Source organism: Limanda limanda, chromosome 15 (genome assembly GCF_963576545.1).
Source record: "Limanda limanda chromosome 15, fLimLim1.1, whole genome shotgun sequence".
NCBI lineage: Eukaryota > Metazoa > Chordata > Actinopteri > Pleuronectiformes > Pleuronectidae > Limanda > Limanda limanda.
This window is the reverse complement of record NC_083650.1, coordinates 11,272,167-11,290,274: the sequence shown is the minus strand read 5'-3', so window position 1 is coordinate 11,290,274 and position 18,108 is coordinate 11,272,167. Positions and strand designations below refer to the sequence as shown.

The following is an 18,108-nucleotide window of genomic DNA, read 5'->3' as shown; positions in this document are numbered from 1 at the left end:
ACGCTGAGGACTGTGACCCCACAGATATCTTAGATCTCAGCAGTCTTCTCATATTACAGTATAGGGCTCACACTTGTTATTCAGAGCATTACTATGTGTTAAAGTGTCAAAGTTACACGACCTCTGTTGGCATGCAACCCTAATTAAGGGAAAGTACATCCCTAATTGGCATCACATTGCACACTGATAATTCTGGTGAGGGATGAAAGACGAGTCCCACACAGAATTATCAGGAACTGTAATGACTGAACTTCTGAACCGAGCTGTTGTGGCTCAGGGGGTAGAGTGGGTTACCCTCTTACCAGGTTGGTAGTTCAATCCCTGGCCCTTCCAGATGTATTCCAAACTCTCAAGATAAGTCACTGAACCCCCACATTTCCTCTGATGACACGAATGAGTGAATGCAACTTCTATAAGGCAAATAGGCAAAAAAATCTAAATGAATACAGTCAATTAACTAAGAATAAGAAGACATGGTTAACAAGTTCATTTCTGGCAGTAGCATAATCTGATGAAACTATTAATAGTATTTGGTACAGAAATTCTGTTTCCCCTTCCTGTTCCTACAAGAAATTTAGTCTAATATCATCCAACAGTGCTCGCACACTCAGCCCGACATGTGCACAAGTGTGACACAGAACCTCGACTGCACACATGCGCACGTTTTTGACATACTTGTTCCACACACGCAGCACGCAGACGGCGCAGCACACACATGCAAATCCTCGATGAGCCGAAGCCGTTCTCTGCATGCTCAAGGTGCCATGACACAAACCATTATCTCAAGAAGCCAATCATATTAAAAGCATGAGTCATGTTGCCGCCTCCACTGGCTCAGAGGCTTAAAGTGGTGTCATGTTGAATATCGTCCTCCATCCAAACACTGTGACCTAGATCCCACATCCTCAGAATTTGACTCAAAATCTCAGCAGCTCTTTAGAACGCACTGAGAATCGTGACTGTATGGTAGAAATATACAGTATATTCAGAAATCAGGATTTTTCTTGTGGTTTAATCCAGGATCTTTGCACTCAGCGAAGAGTGATGATGCTCTACAGCAAAAAACTCTCTCCCATCTTCTTTCGAGGGCGACCAACTGGTCTGCGACTCCTAAGTGGGCTCGCTGCTGACACGCTCCATCATATGTGCCATCAATCAAGTGTTCGTTCCAGCGCCTTTGGTTGGAAACGCTTTGTTCAGCACCGTACAGCTCCATTGTCTGTACTCGTTTGTCGTACCGGCTAGAGACGTTTCCATAGGTGCAAGACTCACGCATCTGATTGGCTATTAGCGCCCCCTCAGGTGTGAAGTCACAGGTGATCTATGTGTACGGGGGGGGGGGGGGGGGGCGAGGGTGAGGTGTCAGCTGAGAAAAGAGAGAGGGAAGGAGAGATGAGGAGTTCAGCATGTGCAGATTCATCTCCGTCCTTTTGACCGACTTTTTCTTATTGTGTTTTCTATTTGCATTCAGTTTCCACCACACCTTTCTCCCTGCTCCTCGGTCTTCTGTGAGTCTCTGTGTGTGTGTGTGTCTGTGTGTGTGTGTGTGTGCGCCGCGCACCATAAGGGCCGCCGATCTCTCGTCATGTCTCATCTGTCATCCTCATTAGCTCCCCATGAGACGCAGGTAAATTATTTACAGACCAATATTCCCCCGCTCTCCAAACCAGGGCTACACTGTCTGCATCGCTGTGTCGTCCGGTTGCGTCTGGTTCTGTTGATGACGCCGACCTTTACCTGTGCTTTATTTGTCTTTTTCTTTCTATCCTCTGCCCCTCCCTTTAACACTCTCTACCCAAATGTATCACGAAATCCCTCTGACATTTTTATTGTCAATGTTTCTTACTCTTAGATTGTTCTAGTGTAATTACGCAGACAGGGCACAGGGGAGAATGTCGTTATTTTTCAACGGCTAGGAGCCAGACGAAACCCTTGGAGATGGATTACAGGCAAGGGCGAGGTGGTTGTAGTGGGGGGGTGGCTACTGACGCGGGATGGAGCCCGGCTGACTCGGCTGTGTCTTTACATAAATCACTACAGGGGTAGAAAGCCCTCAAGACAGAGCCGGTGCATTGTCTCTTCTCTCTGGAGACTCAGCAGAGACTCAGAGGCAGTGATATAAGTGTCTAGGATCGTAGTGTGTGTGTGGGTTTTATGTGTGGTTGTGTGTATCTCTGTGTGTGTGTAAGGACCCAGGAGAGGGTGAAGTACCAAAGCAGAGAAAATTGTGTGTAATTGATTGCGGTGCCTGAGTTTGGAGACAGAGCTGACCTCCTCTCCCATGAGACAGCAACCACTGTGGCACAGTTGCACACGCAAGCCCACACCCACACACACCAGACATAATGTAGGCAGTGCAGACCCATGAACGTAGCAGCCACATTATGAACTAGGTCTGGTTTTGACACTCAACAGCTTTATACTGCCACCATAAATGTGTGTATAACATCAGTATTATCAGCTTTTTTTAATTAGATATTCTTTGATTTATGTCAGTTCCTCTCATAGAGCATTTCAGTATATTTTGGATTCAACGAACTGTAAATAAAGGTTTGTGTCCCGACTGACCGATATCCTCCCTGGAGAGTTGGTGGAGACCAAACACAGAGCTGAAATACAGTGACTATTAAACGCACATTTATCAAATTATGAGAAAAATAACATGTCCGCTCTTAAAAAAAAAAGTCTAAACACGTTCCCCAAATCCCCTTGATAAAGTAAAGCAGAAAAAAGGTTTTATTGTTTCAAAATGGTTAAAGCATGTTTATGTTTCTCTAACTAAGGTAGATTATTAGTCCTAGAACTCAAATCGGCACGGCTGGTATTGAGCATGTTCAACTACCATCAAGAATTATTCATTATTTGAGGATAAACAGCATAGAAGAAACTGTTGCCCCCAAAATATGGTAATTTCAAGTGGCTCAGCGATATTTTGTTTTCTGTGGAAGACATTTTTTTGGACTAAAACAGATGGTCTTTCCAATTACTGTCGGATTCGTAACAAAACTAATTAGTCCCTCTAAGTTTGTTGGTTGGTGAAACTCCACCTGGACTGACTTGCACCCGATGCTCAGCCCCTCTCTTCTATCCTATTTGTCATATATTCCTGCGAGACGTGAGTCGAGCTTTTGCTGCAGACTGTTGGTTTTGACTGCATCTCAATGGGTTTCTGTTTGGATCCCTTTCCTTTTGAACCTCGCAATGCGCAAAATAAACCAATGGTGCACCGCGGCATTATAAATTTAATAATAAAATTACAAATGAAAACCTTCCACTGAAATTCTCGGTTACAGCCAGTCCCATAGGAAGGAGGAAACAACCTTGAAATTACCCATTTGTAAGTCGATGTTCATCTGCGGTTCTAACAATGCGCTTAAGCCTCATTTCCTCCCTCGGCGATCATGACGCATCCCCAGTATTTAAACAACAATGTTACCGCAACGCTACATTTCACAACCGTGAGGGATGACCTCTACCTGACAAACCCCAATAACAGACAGAGCAGTTAGAGCTCGGTGGAGGAGAGAACAGAAGGAGCCGTGGACGTCATGATAGAAATTGATCATTAATGTTGCTTGAAATATACAAGATTCTGAAACCACAGGAAGATAGGTTTAGACTATAATTTTGTAGCCCATTGCTTTATTTTGACAAGTGAGGCGTGTTCGTACCAGGGGTTCTACCAATTGCCAGGAGTCTCTGTATAACAGCCACGACCAGCTCCTAACCCACTGCCTTAGCTCATCCCCTCTTTTCTCACCCCCTCGTTTCTGTGGCGCTGGCATCTATTTGTGTAATTAACAAGGCTTAGAGCTCCCTCACAAATACTGCTCGTGCTCACCAAATAAAAACCCACAATCACAACTGTGCCCTGCGTGCTGTCGCTCGCCTTGCACACACACTTTTCCCGCTTGCAATTAACACATGCAGGAAAAGTGCCCACACGGTTTCTGCGCTGAGCCCATACAGGGCACCGAGTGGTCCGATGCCAGAGCTGTTTTATTAACAAAACACAAAGTGTGTGCGCATGTGGCCGTGTTTGTGTATTGTGTGTTCAAAGGGTTGGCACACACTCCCACAATCTGGCACGGACACAAGCTGCAGCATATTGTACATCAGCGTTACTCGGCCAGGCAGAGGGGAGGTGACATCAATCAGGCTAAAAGCAGGGAAGCTGCCTTTGTGTGCGCACACATACGCACATGGCACATAAAACACAATCGCATACACAAGAATAGACTTCTTTGTGTAATCTTGGCGGCAGTATAGAATTACCGGAACAGAGAAAAGGCAAGAAAATAAGAAAGAGACTTATCGCTCCTTTCTTTTCCAAATCACCTCCTCTTCAATTAATAGCCTTTTCATTATGAGAGAACAGATGTAATGACATTTTGGTTCGAGAGGACGTACTTTTCTCTCTCTTTCACACACACACACACACACACAGACTTGCTTCCTCACTATCTCGTAATAGATGCAAACTACCAACATTCAGGGGAAAGCGGTGCTTACTGCAGGCGACCGGTTTGCGTCGTGGCTTTCTTGTAAATGACTGCTTGTCCTTAATCACCCCCGAAACCGACAGAGCAGCTCGGTCTGACAACAGGGAGCAGACAAGCCACATTATGCAGCTCCGGCCCCGGTGTGTATGACCTCCCACCACTCCTAACAATATTACAACTTCATCTCCCAACATACCTCAACCAATTACTCCACTGGAAGGTCAAAGGGCGATGGAACACGCAGACGACTCATAGATCTCAGAGACGGTAATGACTGCAGAGGAAAGCAGGAGAGCACACACAGGAGAGCACACCTGATTCCAGACGCAGCGCACGCCGACAATTACACGTTCACAACTTTCTAATAAAAGAAGAGGAAATCAGACGAGCTGTTAAGTTAACTAGTTAACTTAGGTTCGGGGGAAAGGGCACCGCCTCAACCACATGTACCCGGTCGACCAATCACGTTCCGGTTGTCTCACTCCCCGAGCCACCCTTTCCCTTCCCTAGAGAAAGAGAAAAGATGACAAGAAAAAGATGAAGAGAAGAGGAAAATAAGGAAACAAAAGACCTACACACATTTATTCATCCTCTTTACCTCTTCCCCCTCAACATCCCTTCATCTTCCTGCCCTCATCCATACCCCTCCTCCATTCATCCTCCTTCCGTCATCCCTCCCCCCATCCATTCATCCTCCTTCGAACCTCTATACTCCTTCCCTATTCCAACCTTCATATTCTTACCCTCAACCCTTCATCCTCCTTTCCTCATCTCAACCCTCATCCATTCATCCTCCTTTGATCAATCCTCTATTCTCCTTCCCTATTCCTACCTTCATTCATCTTCCTTTCCTCATCCATTCATCCTCTTTCTCCCATCGATTTATCTTCCTTCCCTGACCATCATCCTTTTCCCCCTCATACCTACCCTCATTCCTTCTTCTCCCTCCCTCATCACCTCCCTTATCTCTCCATCCTCCTTCCCTCAACAGCATCCATTTATCTGACTTCCCTCAAACCTACCCACACCCCTTCTTCCCTCATCCCTTCATATTCAGGTTGGCGGATACCCCTTGCATATTTCGTTATAGGTACAGTCCCCTGTGTGCCCTCCCAGACCAGCATTTTACATTCACTACATCAGGATCCCTTTGAACCTTTAAACCCCATATTGTTGGGCTGTGGTCCCTGCAGGTGAAATAACCCTTAGCAGTCGAGTTTGTTCATCACTGATCTGAGTAAAATTCTGCAGTGACACTTCAACACTGAGCAAAACGTCACAAAAATAGCACTTTATTTAATCTGTGACAGAATCCAGAGCCAACATGTCTTGTTGCCGCCGGCCCTACCCTCATCGACAGAGAGCGTTTCCTCTGCCCTTGGAAGAGAAAGACGATGTTAAATCCAGGGCTGTAGTGGTCACACGTGAAAGCGGGTGTTTTTCTAGGGGGGTGGACACACATCATGTTTTCTATGGTCATTAAACCCCAGCATGCATTTGGATCACTCGTACAGAGTGACAACTCATTATCCCCGACGTACATCTGTCTCCTCTCCATCTTTATTTATTCACGTCTTACTTCAGAAATTTCCTTTCACTCATTCCGTCTGCCGACCCCCGCCCCTCGGTCGCACTTCACCCCTCAGTATCTCCATCCTCATCTATCTATTTTTGGGTGCTCATCTCGACCACCTGCAAACCCTCCAATTAGTTCACATCTGTGTCTGAGCCGCAACATTTCAAGCAGCGCACATTAACCAATACAATACGAATGTGCGTGCATGCACAGCCCTATACAGTGCTGCACTGTTCTTTTATTACCCCCCCCCCCCCCCGCGGCCTAATTCTTCTAGCCCTCTTGAAATCTAGCTTTTCAAAAAGGCACCTTCACACACACACGCTAGAAGAAGGAAAAAGGCAGTGATCTAAGGATCTAAAAATGTAACTGGCTTTCTGCTAATGATTCGTCTAATCAAATGCTCTCTAATTAGGAAAATTACTCTGCACTGTGGCGTGTAAAAATAAGACTGTTATTTAGTGTCAGTTCAGTTTCTTATTGTTCCTCACGTTGGCCTCAGTGCTACAGCTGCTGCTGCTACAGCTGCTGCTGCTGATGATCCAGATGATGATGATGACAGCTTGTAAGAGTTTTTGATGAACCATGCTATTATGAGAGTGCCCTCACAGTCTCCACTGTACCTGTGTGTCTGTCTCTCTCCAGGGCTGCGCAGTAGTTACTCCTGCAGCGTCTGCAGTGTCGTCCTCAACTCCATCGAACAGTACCACGCACACCTCCAGGGCTCCAAGCACCAGAACAAGTGAGTAGGACAATGATGGACGAACGGGCGATCAATCCGACCCTAGGATACAGATACAGCTTGTTACTTTCCGAAAAAGACAATCAAGCCTCGCTCGCAGGCCAGGTGTACAGGGGTGTGACAGGAGGTGGAGTCTGAGCGCAGCACTATGATCCCTCTGAGGAAAGTGTGCGAGCTTATCACCATTTCTATCTCCTGGCAGCTAAAGTATATTTGCAGCTTCAATAATTTCTAAGCAGCCTTAACAACTGTATGTTAGAAGGAAGCCATTGCGAGTGCTTTCATTTGTATTTGACAAACAATCCATTAAGGGTGTTGTAAAAGCATAGCGACACAGCTTGAAGTAGATATTGTTCGTAATAAAATTTGAAATTCAGCAGATGAAATTCATAATGCACATATGCATTAAGCCATGTAAAGAGATGTGGAGCAGCCTGGGGCAGCATAAAGGAAACAGGGTTATTTATTATAGAGCACAATGAGGTTTGGACATTTTCACCACAGAGTTTAGAGAATGTAATCACAGCCAATGTTTCCACCAGCAGGAAGAAAGTGTGTGATGGACCCATTACATTTCATGCATTTACAATGGGCTGGCTGTGAGCGTGGTTACAGGCAGTGTAGTCATGTGTGACTGTGTGTGCCTCTATACTGAGCATGTATAAGTCTCTTTCTATTTAAAGTGGCATAAGGGGAATTAAATGTGTTATGGAGTGTTTGTCTGATAAAAGGCTGCTTGAGGATGTAATTTTGTGGCCGAGGCAGTTTCTTGTTCCCTATTTGTCTTTTTTTAAGAGTTGTGTCTCCTCAACTGAAACAGTCGTACTTATCCACCCTGGAGCTAAACTTGTCAGGGCTACACACACACACACCAAACTTCTGCACACAAGTTAACTCTGAGACAGAGAGTGGTGGGTGTATTGTGAAAAACACTCCGGCAATAACAAGGATGAGAAATGCAGAGAGGGGAGGAAGAGGAGGGGACGAAAACAGAAAGGAAATGAAAAGCATCCGAATGGTGATGCAGGCTGAGCTTGTGCTGTATACCCCAAGCTATACTTATAGAAATGCTAATGTCATTGTGATATAATTTATACCATAAACTGACAAATGATTAGTCAATCTAAGCTGACCAATTATTATTGGTTGCAAAAGCTCCCATTTTGTAACCAATAACAAAGATCCCATTGTCATTCCTACTATTTTTTGATCTATAAAAGCTTTAAAGCGTGTTTTTAGTTCCAGAGGTGCAGGAACCTCATAAAATCAATATTTGAACTGTGGATGAAGTCATTTACTCTGAGAGGACTCTGAGATCCTCGGATGAAGAGTGCCTTACAAATAAAATGAATTATTATTATTATTATTATTATTTTGTGACATCTTCATGATCTCACGTATCATATGAATATATATATGACCAATATAAGCTTTAGATTGTCTCTGCAGATTTATTATTTGTACAGACAAAATCTATTGTTTCAAGTATCAAGACTCATTATTCCCAGAAGAAGAGATATGTTGATCTTTCCAAACTTTTAGAAATCATGGTCTGTCTCTTAAAATAAGTCAGATCACTGCACTACGACAAGCACACTGAACAAAGGTAATTAAGGGGATTTGTATTTTAATCTAGTTTTTTTAATTACAGATAAGCACGGCTCTATTTAAAATGGTCTTTTATGGTTCACATCAAAGAACAGATAAATAAAATGTACGTACATGACTGACACTAAAGCTGCAGGTGAGGCACAGAGGCGAGTGTGGTTGGGGCGCACTTTAATTCACCAAAAGGAACATTTAGTGAGTGAGAGTGGTATCGTTCTATTCAGAGAGCTTCTGTAGAGGTGCCGAGGTAACAGCTTATGTCAGTTCAAGAGAAATGGAAGGTGGCTTGATGATGAAAGGTCCTTGATGCTGATGATTTCTTTCCACAAAATCTGGCAGGTGAATAGGTTCCATATGTAACTCCATCATTATGTCCCATTCAATTTCTAGGTGAAACTTAAGGTCACATAATTGATGTTTGCAATCTCCAAGGCAGTTTTCATTGACACTGAGCAATATACTGAACACTTAATATAACTTTCACTTATTCGGAGTCAGCTTGGGTGAGTGCATCAGCGTAATTTTAGAACATATCTGCACACAAGCTGTTAATCATGGGGAAAACAGGAGGCTCACAAATCTCCCCTTCTGTTAGTTTTACTGGCACATTGAGGAAAAGAGGGCAGACACACTGAACAAGTGACGTTTAGGAGAGAGTAAGCAAGACTAATAGACACAGGAGACATTGCTGTATACACCCCAGACACAGAGAGACAGATGGGAAGAGAGATGCGGAGAGACAAGAAGACGTAGAGAGATTGAGAAAAAGGCACAAATGGCCAGAGATAGACTGGGATACAATCGATAAGGACAGAAATGTGCAACAAGCGGGAGAAAGCACAAACAAAACAGCACAAGAGAGAAACCCTCCTCACATTGTCCTGAGGAAGAACCAGAGAGATGAAGAGCAGATGTGTGGAGGATGATGGTGAGGCCAGTGTTGCTGACAGCTACAAGGCTGTGATACTCAGGATGAAGAGGACGGACGGACGGACGGACGGACGGACGGACGGACGGACGGATGGATGGATGGATGGATGGATGGATGGATGGATGGATGGATGGATGGATGGATGGATGGATGGATGGATGAGGGACAGGGTGGTGTTACAGAGAGGTCTGTGAAGAGAAAAGGAGGAAGTTCATCGAGTGTAGCTACAATAACTTCAAAGTTCTCACACACACACAAACAGATTTGAAGTCTTCATAAGGTTGTTGTGTTCCCAGTGCAATAGTTTAGAAAAACAACTTTTGCTTAAATGCATAATGCAAGTTTTATTTTAATTTTTTGTTTTTATTCTGATGTTGACTTTTTCTCAGATGTTAGTACGATTGGTTTTGGAAACATTACTTTAATTAACACACACTTTTAAGAAAATAAAACCGAAAATAACTGCACTTTCATACAGTTTACTGGGAATAAGTGATAAAGCATTTCTGTGACTAATGATGTAAGACTAATACATCTAATAATGTTTCCAATCTAGTTATATACACATGTATTTATATGTTAATATGTAGTATACTAGCAGAATAGTAATTTTATAATTTTCTCGACAAAGTATGGAACTTCCTTTTCTTTATTTCAGTACAGCAGTATTAAGGATTGAGGTTATTTCCCTGAAGCAGCGTCTGCACGATTGCGTACATAGACTTTGTGCATTAGGTGTGAGAAAGTCCACGAGAGAGTCCTCAAAGCACGAGCGGATGTGAAGTGTGTGAGTGAACACTGGTTCTGGAAGTAAAGCTTTGCCAGCTCTGTTGCGCTGTGGTATCGATCCTCTGGGAAACAGAACAAGAACAAAGGTTCCATCTCATCGACCTCATTTCCTCTGCCTTGGCCCAGTCACTCAGGTGAAACATAATACAGGTACATGAGTGTTTGTTAGAGACTATCACTCTCTCTCACATACATGTTCTCCATCTATTCGTACTTCAAAGTGCATTATATATTTCATCCTTCGGGACATTGTATGAGCACATCATAGGCACATGTCACTATTCGGCTGACATGCAAGTGTAATCATAAACACACAAAGTAACAAATATGAGACAATAAAAAACATTAAAGGTAAAAGTAAGAGCATGCATTTACTCATGTATAGTTGTGTGTATGTTAATGTGCATTAAAGTAGAAATGTGTGCGAGTATTTATGGAAGAAGAAGCTATGAATTTTTTGTATCTCTCTAGGTTATTTACAGGGGGGATGGTGCTTAGCAAAAGTGGCATCGTAGCATCTTCCACCCTAACTCAGAGTGTGTGTGTGTGTGTGTGTGTGTGTGTGTGTGTGTGTGTGTGTGTGTGTGTGTGTGTGTGTGTGTGTGTGTGTGTGTGTGTGTGTGTGTGTGTGTGTGTGTATCTTTTGTGTTTTGTATGAGTATACTTTCACACTCGGGATGAGCTTTGGCCCGGTAAGGAGCTTTCTGGAGGAGACGGCTGACAGCGGCTGGGGATTAGCTCTCACCGAAGAAACGTCCATGAAAAGAGTGTGCGTGTGTGTGTTGCGTGGCGTTAGGAATGTGTCAACATAAACCAACAACAGATTTCTCTGTTCTTTAAACAGCTGGATGCATCTGGCGGCCAGCTTCCCTTATCTATTCCGTGCATCTGCTTCGTACACAGTCAGCTGCGGGTCATTTGAAACGGTGCAGCCGACCAGCTGCTGTGATTGGAGCTGTACAGGATGATAACAGCGCAGATATAACTAGATAAACTTGGCAGAAGATTTTCACAGTTGACTGTATGTTAATTATGTCAATTAAGCCAGTGCACTTAGTTGGCCGGCAGACAGGAGCAGGGACGGGCAGCAGACTGAGCTAACAACACAGACGAACATTAAATTCCGATGTTGGTTCTTGGCTCGAGCGCTCTTGAATACTAGTAATTTGTTCACATGGTAAAGATGTAGATGGAAAGTTTTCAGGAAGGCAACACAAACAAAGTCAGCATGACATGTGGGTTTTAGTATGAAAAGCCTGATACCAGAACACCCTACTTAACAAATTGAGTCACAGACTGGTCCCCACAGCAATATATATATATACGTGTATATATAGAAGATATATAATTCAAAATGTAAAATTTGCATTAACTATTCATTCATTGAATTTAAACAGACATGACATTTGGTTACATCACATAGCTCTATTGTTGCCCTGACAGTAAACCCTATTGTGTTGGTATAGGATCGTAGACTGTATATAAGGCATCTCCACCTCCTCCCACTATCCAGAATTAAAGCCAAATTATCTTGCACATCTGAAGTTGTTCTGAAACATTTGCCTGGTGGTTTATGTAAATAATATATTGTTTTTCTTGAAAGCAGTCCGTCAAATCTATTTAATGAAGAGTTTTCACAAGGATATATAAATGTTTTAACAAAATCTTAATCGAAACTGACTGCAACAGCAATTATAGAGCAACTGTGCAGTACATTTTTTTTAGATTAGCTCACCGCGTCAATAACATTTATGATATGCAATCGCTCCGCGTAAATCTGCCACTGGTGCCAATAATATCTGCGTATTGGCATGTTGATTCATCAGTCAGGCTCCATTATATAAATCCTGCACTGCCCACTTCAACACTGTTCTTATTATTATTAATATCCAGTGGTCTGAACCTTAAAAAGTGCTGTTAAGGAGCCCGCACAGCCACAGCTAAAATAACCTTAAGGCTATGATGGCTTTTATGCAACAATTACCAGCAAATTTATTCTGCCTGAAAGCTTTTTGTCCAAGTATACTTGCATTAAAATAAAGGGGCCTAATTAGCTCCTTGGAGTCCAACAGAGAAAACAAAGCAAACTGTAAAGTGCGTGATACTTGATGGGAAGTGTCAGCCCGGTTGTATCTCTGACCGATGACGCTGCGTGGCTTTAACTAGCCGTATAATATTATTCATGTTCCCATCGCTCACAAGGATCGTGTGGTCCTTTTGATCTCTGGGTGCTTCTTTTTTTTTCTTTCTCGTTGTTGAAGTCCGACCTCGGGCCTGCCTTTGTTTGCGCCAGGGTATGACTGTGTGATGTTGACGCTGATGCTAGCGCAGGCCCCAAGGGTATAATGGCGAGGTTGGGGACAATCCATTTAGCCTACTCACCCTGGTAATTATTCAGCATCGGTATCACGGAGGACACACACAAAACAAACTAATGCACATTTAGGCGGGGGGGCGAGGGGGTGGCAACGAGTGTACGAGATTACAGTGCTTCAGTGTAAAGTATCTGAATGCAAATGGTTGAGCCATCGACCTGCTGATAGAGCAGCATGCACGTGTGTGTCATCGTCTAAATATGTGTGTGTGTGTGTGTGTGCATCCTCTCCCTGCTCTAGGCAAGTCGAAAGGTTATTTCAGGACTGTCCCTGGTTAACTTTCACCACACAGGGCTTCTCTGTCACACTTTAACACACTTTAACACACACACACACACACACACACACACACACACACACACACACACACACACACACACACACACACACACACACACACACACACACACACACACACACACACACACACACACACACACACACACACACACACTCACTCACACACACACTCACACTCATGCTGTAGGCTGCACTCTTTTCCCCCATAGGCACTTGTCCTTGTCTACCCTCACACCTTCTGTCCAAAAACTCAAAACAAAAATCACACAAACACGTTGTGTGTCTCTTTCCACACACACACACACACAAGCACACAGCCCCAAGCGTCACTGCCTCTGATGTTAATAAGGTAAGGGGTTGGGGGGGGTGGGGGGAGACTCTTAGCTTGGCTCCCTTAGCAACTGCTTGTGCCAGACTACGTTTACCTTGCTCGACACAGAGCATTCCAAGGTGACCTTCACATCTTCGCCAACACTTCATTCTCTCTCTCTCTGGGACACATAGATCTGTGCTCTCTCTCTTTCTCTCTCTCTGCCCTCACACACATTCTCTTCCTCGGACATCTTGCGTCCCACACGTGTGGCGCTGGGACAGATTATTGGATTAGTGCATTAACAACCCCCTTCACACAGAGACAATGACCCCTTTTTTCACCACTACCTTCTACCTTCCCATTCTCCACTTTCCTTGGCTCTTCCACCTTTCCTGCCCTCATTCTACTATTCATCATCTTTTACCTCCTACATCAAGGACCGGCTGCAATTGTTAACCGAACAATGCATGTACTAATAATAGCAATATGTGTGACTGTGTGCATGTGTTAATTTACCAGTTTAGTGTGAGAAAAAGAATTAGGATTCAACATGCATGTGAAACAGAAGAAAATATTCAGCAGCTCATGTTCACTACATTCACAACTGTCCCATAATGCTTTGTACTGTGTTGTTCCCATAGAAACCGCCCAATCAGGGGACAGCTCAGACAGATGGTTGTTTGACTGTTTCTGCATCAGTCGGAAACATTTACTCAATTAATGAATTAGTCAATAGACAGAAAATTGGTCAACAACAACTTTGATCCAATAATCTCTTGATCTACCAAGTCAGTGTCAATCCAAAGCTTCTCAAACAGGATGATTTGTTGCTTTTCTCTATTTGAATGCTTATGAAGGCCTATCTTTATATGAAAATAACAAACTTTATTTTAATAGCACATTTCAAAGGACTCTACATGGTTGAAACAGGAATACAATATTTCAGGACTAAAGCTCCTTAGAACAGGGAGTAGAAAAACACCAAACTAGACCAACAATAATGTAAAAAAAACAGACATGGCATGATGTAGGTCATAAAATGTCCAAGGATTAACAAAAGGTTTTTTTAAAGGTATCTTTTAAAAAGTGATGTGAAAGGTGTCACTGATTCAGTCTCTGGTGTAAACAAGAAAAATAAATACAGCGAGGAGTCTACCCAACAGCAAGCCAGTGGGATGTCTGTATAAAAGGGATTTCTGTCTCTGACGCCTCTATCCACACCACAGTGTTTCTCTCTGTCCCTCTCCTCTTGCTGCTCTTTCCTCCATCTCCAGTGCTACCTGTCCACTCCCAGAGAGCCACACTCACTACCTCATTGCTCCAAGTGCCAGATCCGTCCTGACAGAGCAGACAGGGTGTAGAGGCCATTGTTTTAACAGCCATTACTGCGATAGGTGCTGACAGCTATAGTGCCTGTGAATTCCGCCTCCTTCCTCGGACTGTGTCTCGGTGTGTGTGTGTGTGTGTGTGTGTGTGGCAACCCTCCAATTAGGACACGGCGGAGAAGTGACATTTATAAAAAGGAGAGAGATGAACACGGTGGAATTTGTTGTGATGTTTTAAAAATACAATTATTTCAGAATCACACCGATGGCCAGTATGAAGACAAACGTGTTCTCACTTTGTTTTTCCTGGTATTCACTTGTTCCCTAACTAAAGTAACATCAGACAGAAAACATTTCAAAATTAAACTAGAAAACAACACCTTAATCTGACAAGAGGAGCAATTATGAAAAAGATGTAAGAGGTATTGTTTTACTAAGTGCAGGTTGTTGGGACTTCTGTTGTGACATTTGGGCAACTAAATAAGCGAGACCGACTGTGGATGGTTATATGATATTTTAATTTCAGTTACACAAAGATCAGCTGCAGGATTACTCAAGAGTTTTGCCCTTTAAACTTAATGTCATTATAAATCTTAGTAAAAAATGCTTACACTAGTAGAGTCTCACTCAGTAGACCACCAACCTCCAAGGCCCAACAGTTCCCTTAAACCCAGTCTCCACATAATAACCAATAGTCAAAGAACCCACAAACACGCACTAACATCAGCCTTTTGTCTGAAATGTGAACGGATACGATTTACATTCAAACCCAGGTCAAATCGCTGCACATTTTCTTCACGACGTACAATGAACCATGAATTATTCCCCATTGGAAATCTGTGAAAAAAAATGTTTAATCTCCCAGACTGACTGAATTCATGCCAACATTTAACAGGTTCTTTCTTGACCCATGTCCAATCCCTCCACCATGTTTCATAGAAATCTGTCTGGTAGTTTTTGAGTAATCCTGCTGACAAACAAACAGGGGCACACGCACAACCTCCTACGCGTGTAATGTGTTGGCTCTAGCTTAACATGAGCTTGAATCCATCTTATCTCTTTGCTTTAATTAAATATGGTGCGTTTGCGTCTGGAGTTGCTTTGTTTCGCGGTGATAAAGCGACAGAATGCAGCCGCAGCAACTGGCGTCACGCTAAAAAAAAAACATAGCTCAAGATAAAGGCTGGATCCATAGTAATTATTGCACCTTAAACATGGGGGTTTACGCGTCAATCTTTCTGGTTCGTTTAAATTTGGGCAGCAGCCAGATGGAAGACATAATAGACGGCTGCAATTATGAGAAGATTGTGAAATGGGATTATTGGATAATGCTTCTCACACAGTAGAGCTGTCGTTCCCAGTAAAACGGAGTTGTTTTCATTGCGGCAGAGGGATAAAAGCAATGTGGGATTACAGTGCCGCATATCTGCACATTTGTTTTGTTACATTAGCATGAAGACTTTGTTTATTTTTTGCTCTCTACACCGCAAGGCTCGTGACGTTGGTTTTCAGGTAAATGAGATTTCTAACCGAGGACAGAGTAGCGACTGAGTGCATCTCCCCTGTGGGCTTAATGTTTCATGTGGTTAAAGAGCCGTGTCTTGTAAGATCTGCCCGTGTCAGAGACAAGCAAGACTAACAAACTCCTTCCTGTGTTCTTGTTTTCAGCCTGAAGCAACACCAGCAGTAAAGCCACCGTGACAGGACACTCGGAAAAGCAGGAGAGAGGAAGACGGAGATTACCGGGATAAACAAATACAGGAAAAGAGGACTCATGTCTGAGAAAGAAGTTACGAGAAAGTAGTGCCGAGTAACTTCATTGTATGTGTGTGTGTGTGTGTTTGTACGCGTGTGTGTGTGGGTATCATGAGCATCCACGCCTGCATCTGCGGTGTGCATTTGCGGGTCATTGTGGGTGTGTTTGTTTCTACCTTTGATCTAAAAATATATATCTCGGAGATTTATTCAGCACCCAAGTGTTTGATGCGAGTTCTCAACAAGACAGCCACGGCCGTCAGAGGAGCTGCGGCTGCCATGAAAGTCCTGTGTGAACCACAATCCTAAAAATTCAACTGATGTCGGTGCGTTGCCCAGAGCGGTGATAACCATTACAATGATCGTCAAAGAGCAGCAGTTACACTAACTCTATAACTAACCGTTCCCAAAGTGCTCCGACAGTGATCCTCGTCTCAACGCGGCCGTTTTACATGCACTTCCTACAGAGCGCCGCTGATGGAGACACACGCATGGCTCACTCTCAGACCACCTGAGACCAACTCAGGCCCAGACGTTTGAATCCAAGGACAAGAAAAAGCCCCAATGACCTCAGACATTACAGATTGCATGGAGTATTTTTGGTTTTAAATCCTGTGTTGTCTGTAAATGTAGCATTAATTTGTTTTTTTCAGATGGTGAGTGTGTCATTTTGAAATCCATCTTTTCATGTTCCAAATAATCACAAACCTGCGTGGCTCGGTGGTGGTGCAGACGACCCTGGAGAAGCAGCACAAAGACTTTTTAACTCCTGCTTTTAAGTGAACTTCTTTGTCAATCATGTACAGATGAAAACATTCCCACGGCACTGAAAACTGATGTCAGATGCAGTTCAGAGGTGATATTAACGCCTCTCTGTTGAGAGTCATGTAGATAATATTTTTTTATTTTTCTGTTGCAAAAGCCTGAGGAGAAAAAAAACAAAATACTCCTTTCCTTGTAGCAGAAAACGAACAATAAATCCGGGGTGTGTTTCAGTGCATGCTAAATCTAAAACTTTGCATTTACTTGCCTTTTAAAAAATCCTACTGCTCGCGCGTTTCCTCAAAAGCGCTGCTTTCTAGAGATAGCTTGGTAATGCATTTCTGAACATGAACAAAGAGGTCATCTCTTACTACGGAGAGGCTTCTATTCAACTCCTTAATTTATTCATAAAAAAAAAATGAAACCTTTTGATGCCTAGGATTTAGACCATTCACCGCTGTTTAAAGCGCCTCCATCTGTAGAGTCAGAGCGTCTGTGAAGTGAGTTTTAACAATGGTTTGTAGCAGCGCAAGATTTTCAGAGAGAAGATACGCTCCAGTTTCCTGAGCTCGTTTCTCTTCATGGACCGAGAAACCCAGCGCTCAATGCTAAGCTATGCTCTGTCAGCTCTTATTGGTTCAAGCTCTTTTTCTTCCTCTATAAAACACATTAAAAACGTTTATTATTTTGTTGCTTTGTTCATTTCACGGTTAGGAGAGTGAACTACGAACGACCTGATTTGAAACTGTTTCTTCCCTCTGCAGACATTTGGAGGAGTAATTGTTTTTTATGCAATCTCACTGTAGTATTAACAACCATAGCAATGTGTTTTTGAAGTGAAATTGTTTTACAAAGCAAAAAAAAAAAAGTGGTTTGTGTAAATAAGCAGCGGCGGCAGGCAAAGTTTGTGTTTTCAGAAGAAGTTTTGTATTTATATAGTGTTTATCTGCTACGGTAGAAAAGGAGAGTGAACTTCTTATGGATATTTATATTGAAAAATACTATTATGTTGGCACTAAAATGAGAATGTCTTTTGGAGGGTGGGTTTTGTTTCGAATGGATGAGCATCAGTGAAAAATGGACCGAGGAGCGAGTGATGACGGACCAAATTCTAGCGTCTGCAGAAAACA

General features: G+C 43.1%; 1 protein-coding gene across 1 annotated transcript in view; it reads left to right on the top strand.

Annotated features, from left to right (window-relative positions):
- Nucleotides 1–16,151, top strand: part of zgc:171482 (zinc finger protein) — a 34,645-nt gene extending 18,494 nt beyond the window's left edge. The window contains exons 5-6 of the mRNA XM_061087814.1: nucleotides 6,724–6,820; nucleotides 16,130–16,151. Coding sequence (XP_060943797.1) covers nucleotides 6,724–6,820; nucleotides 16,130–16,151 — 119 coding nt within the window. The remainder of the gene's footprint in view (nucleotides 1–6,723; nucleotides 6,821–16,129) is intronic.
- The last annotated feature ends 1,957 nt before the right edge of the window (nucleotides 16,152–18,108 follow it).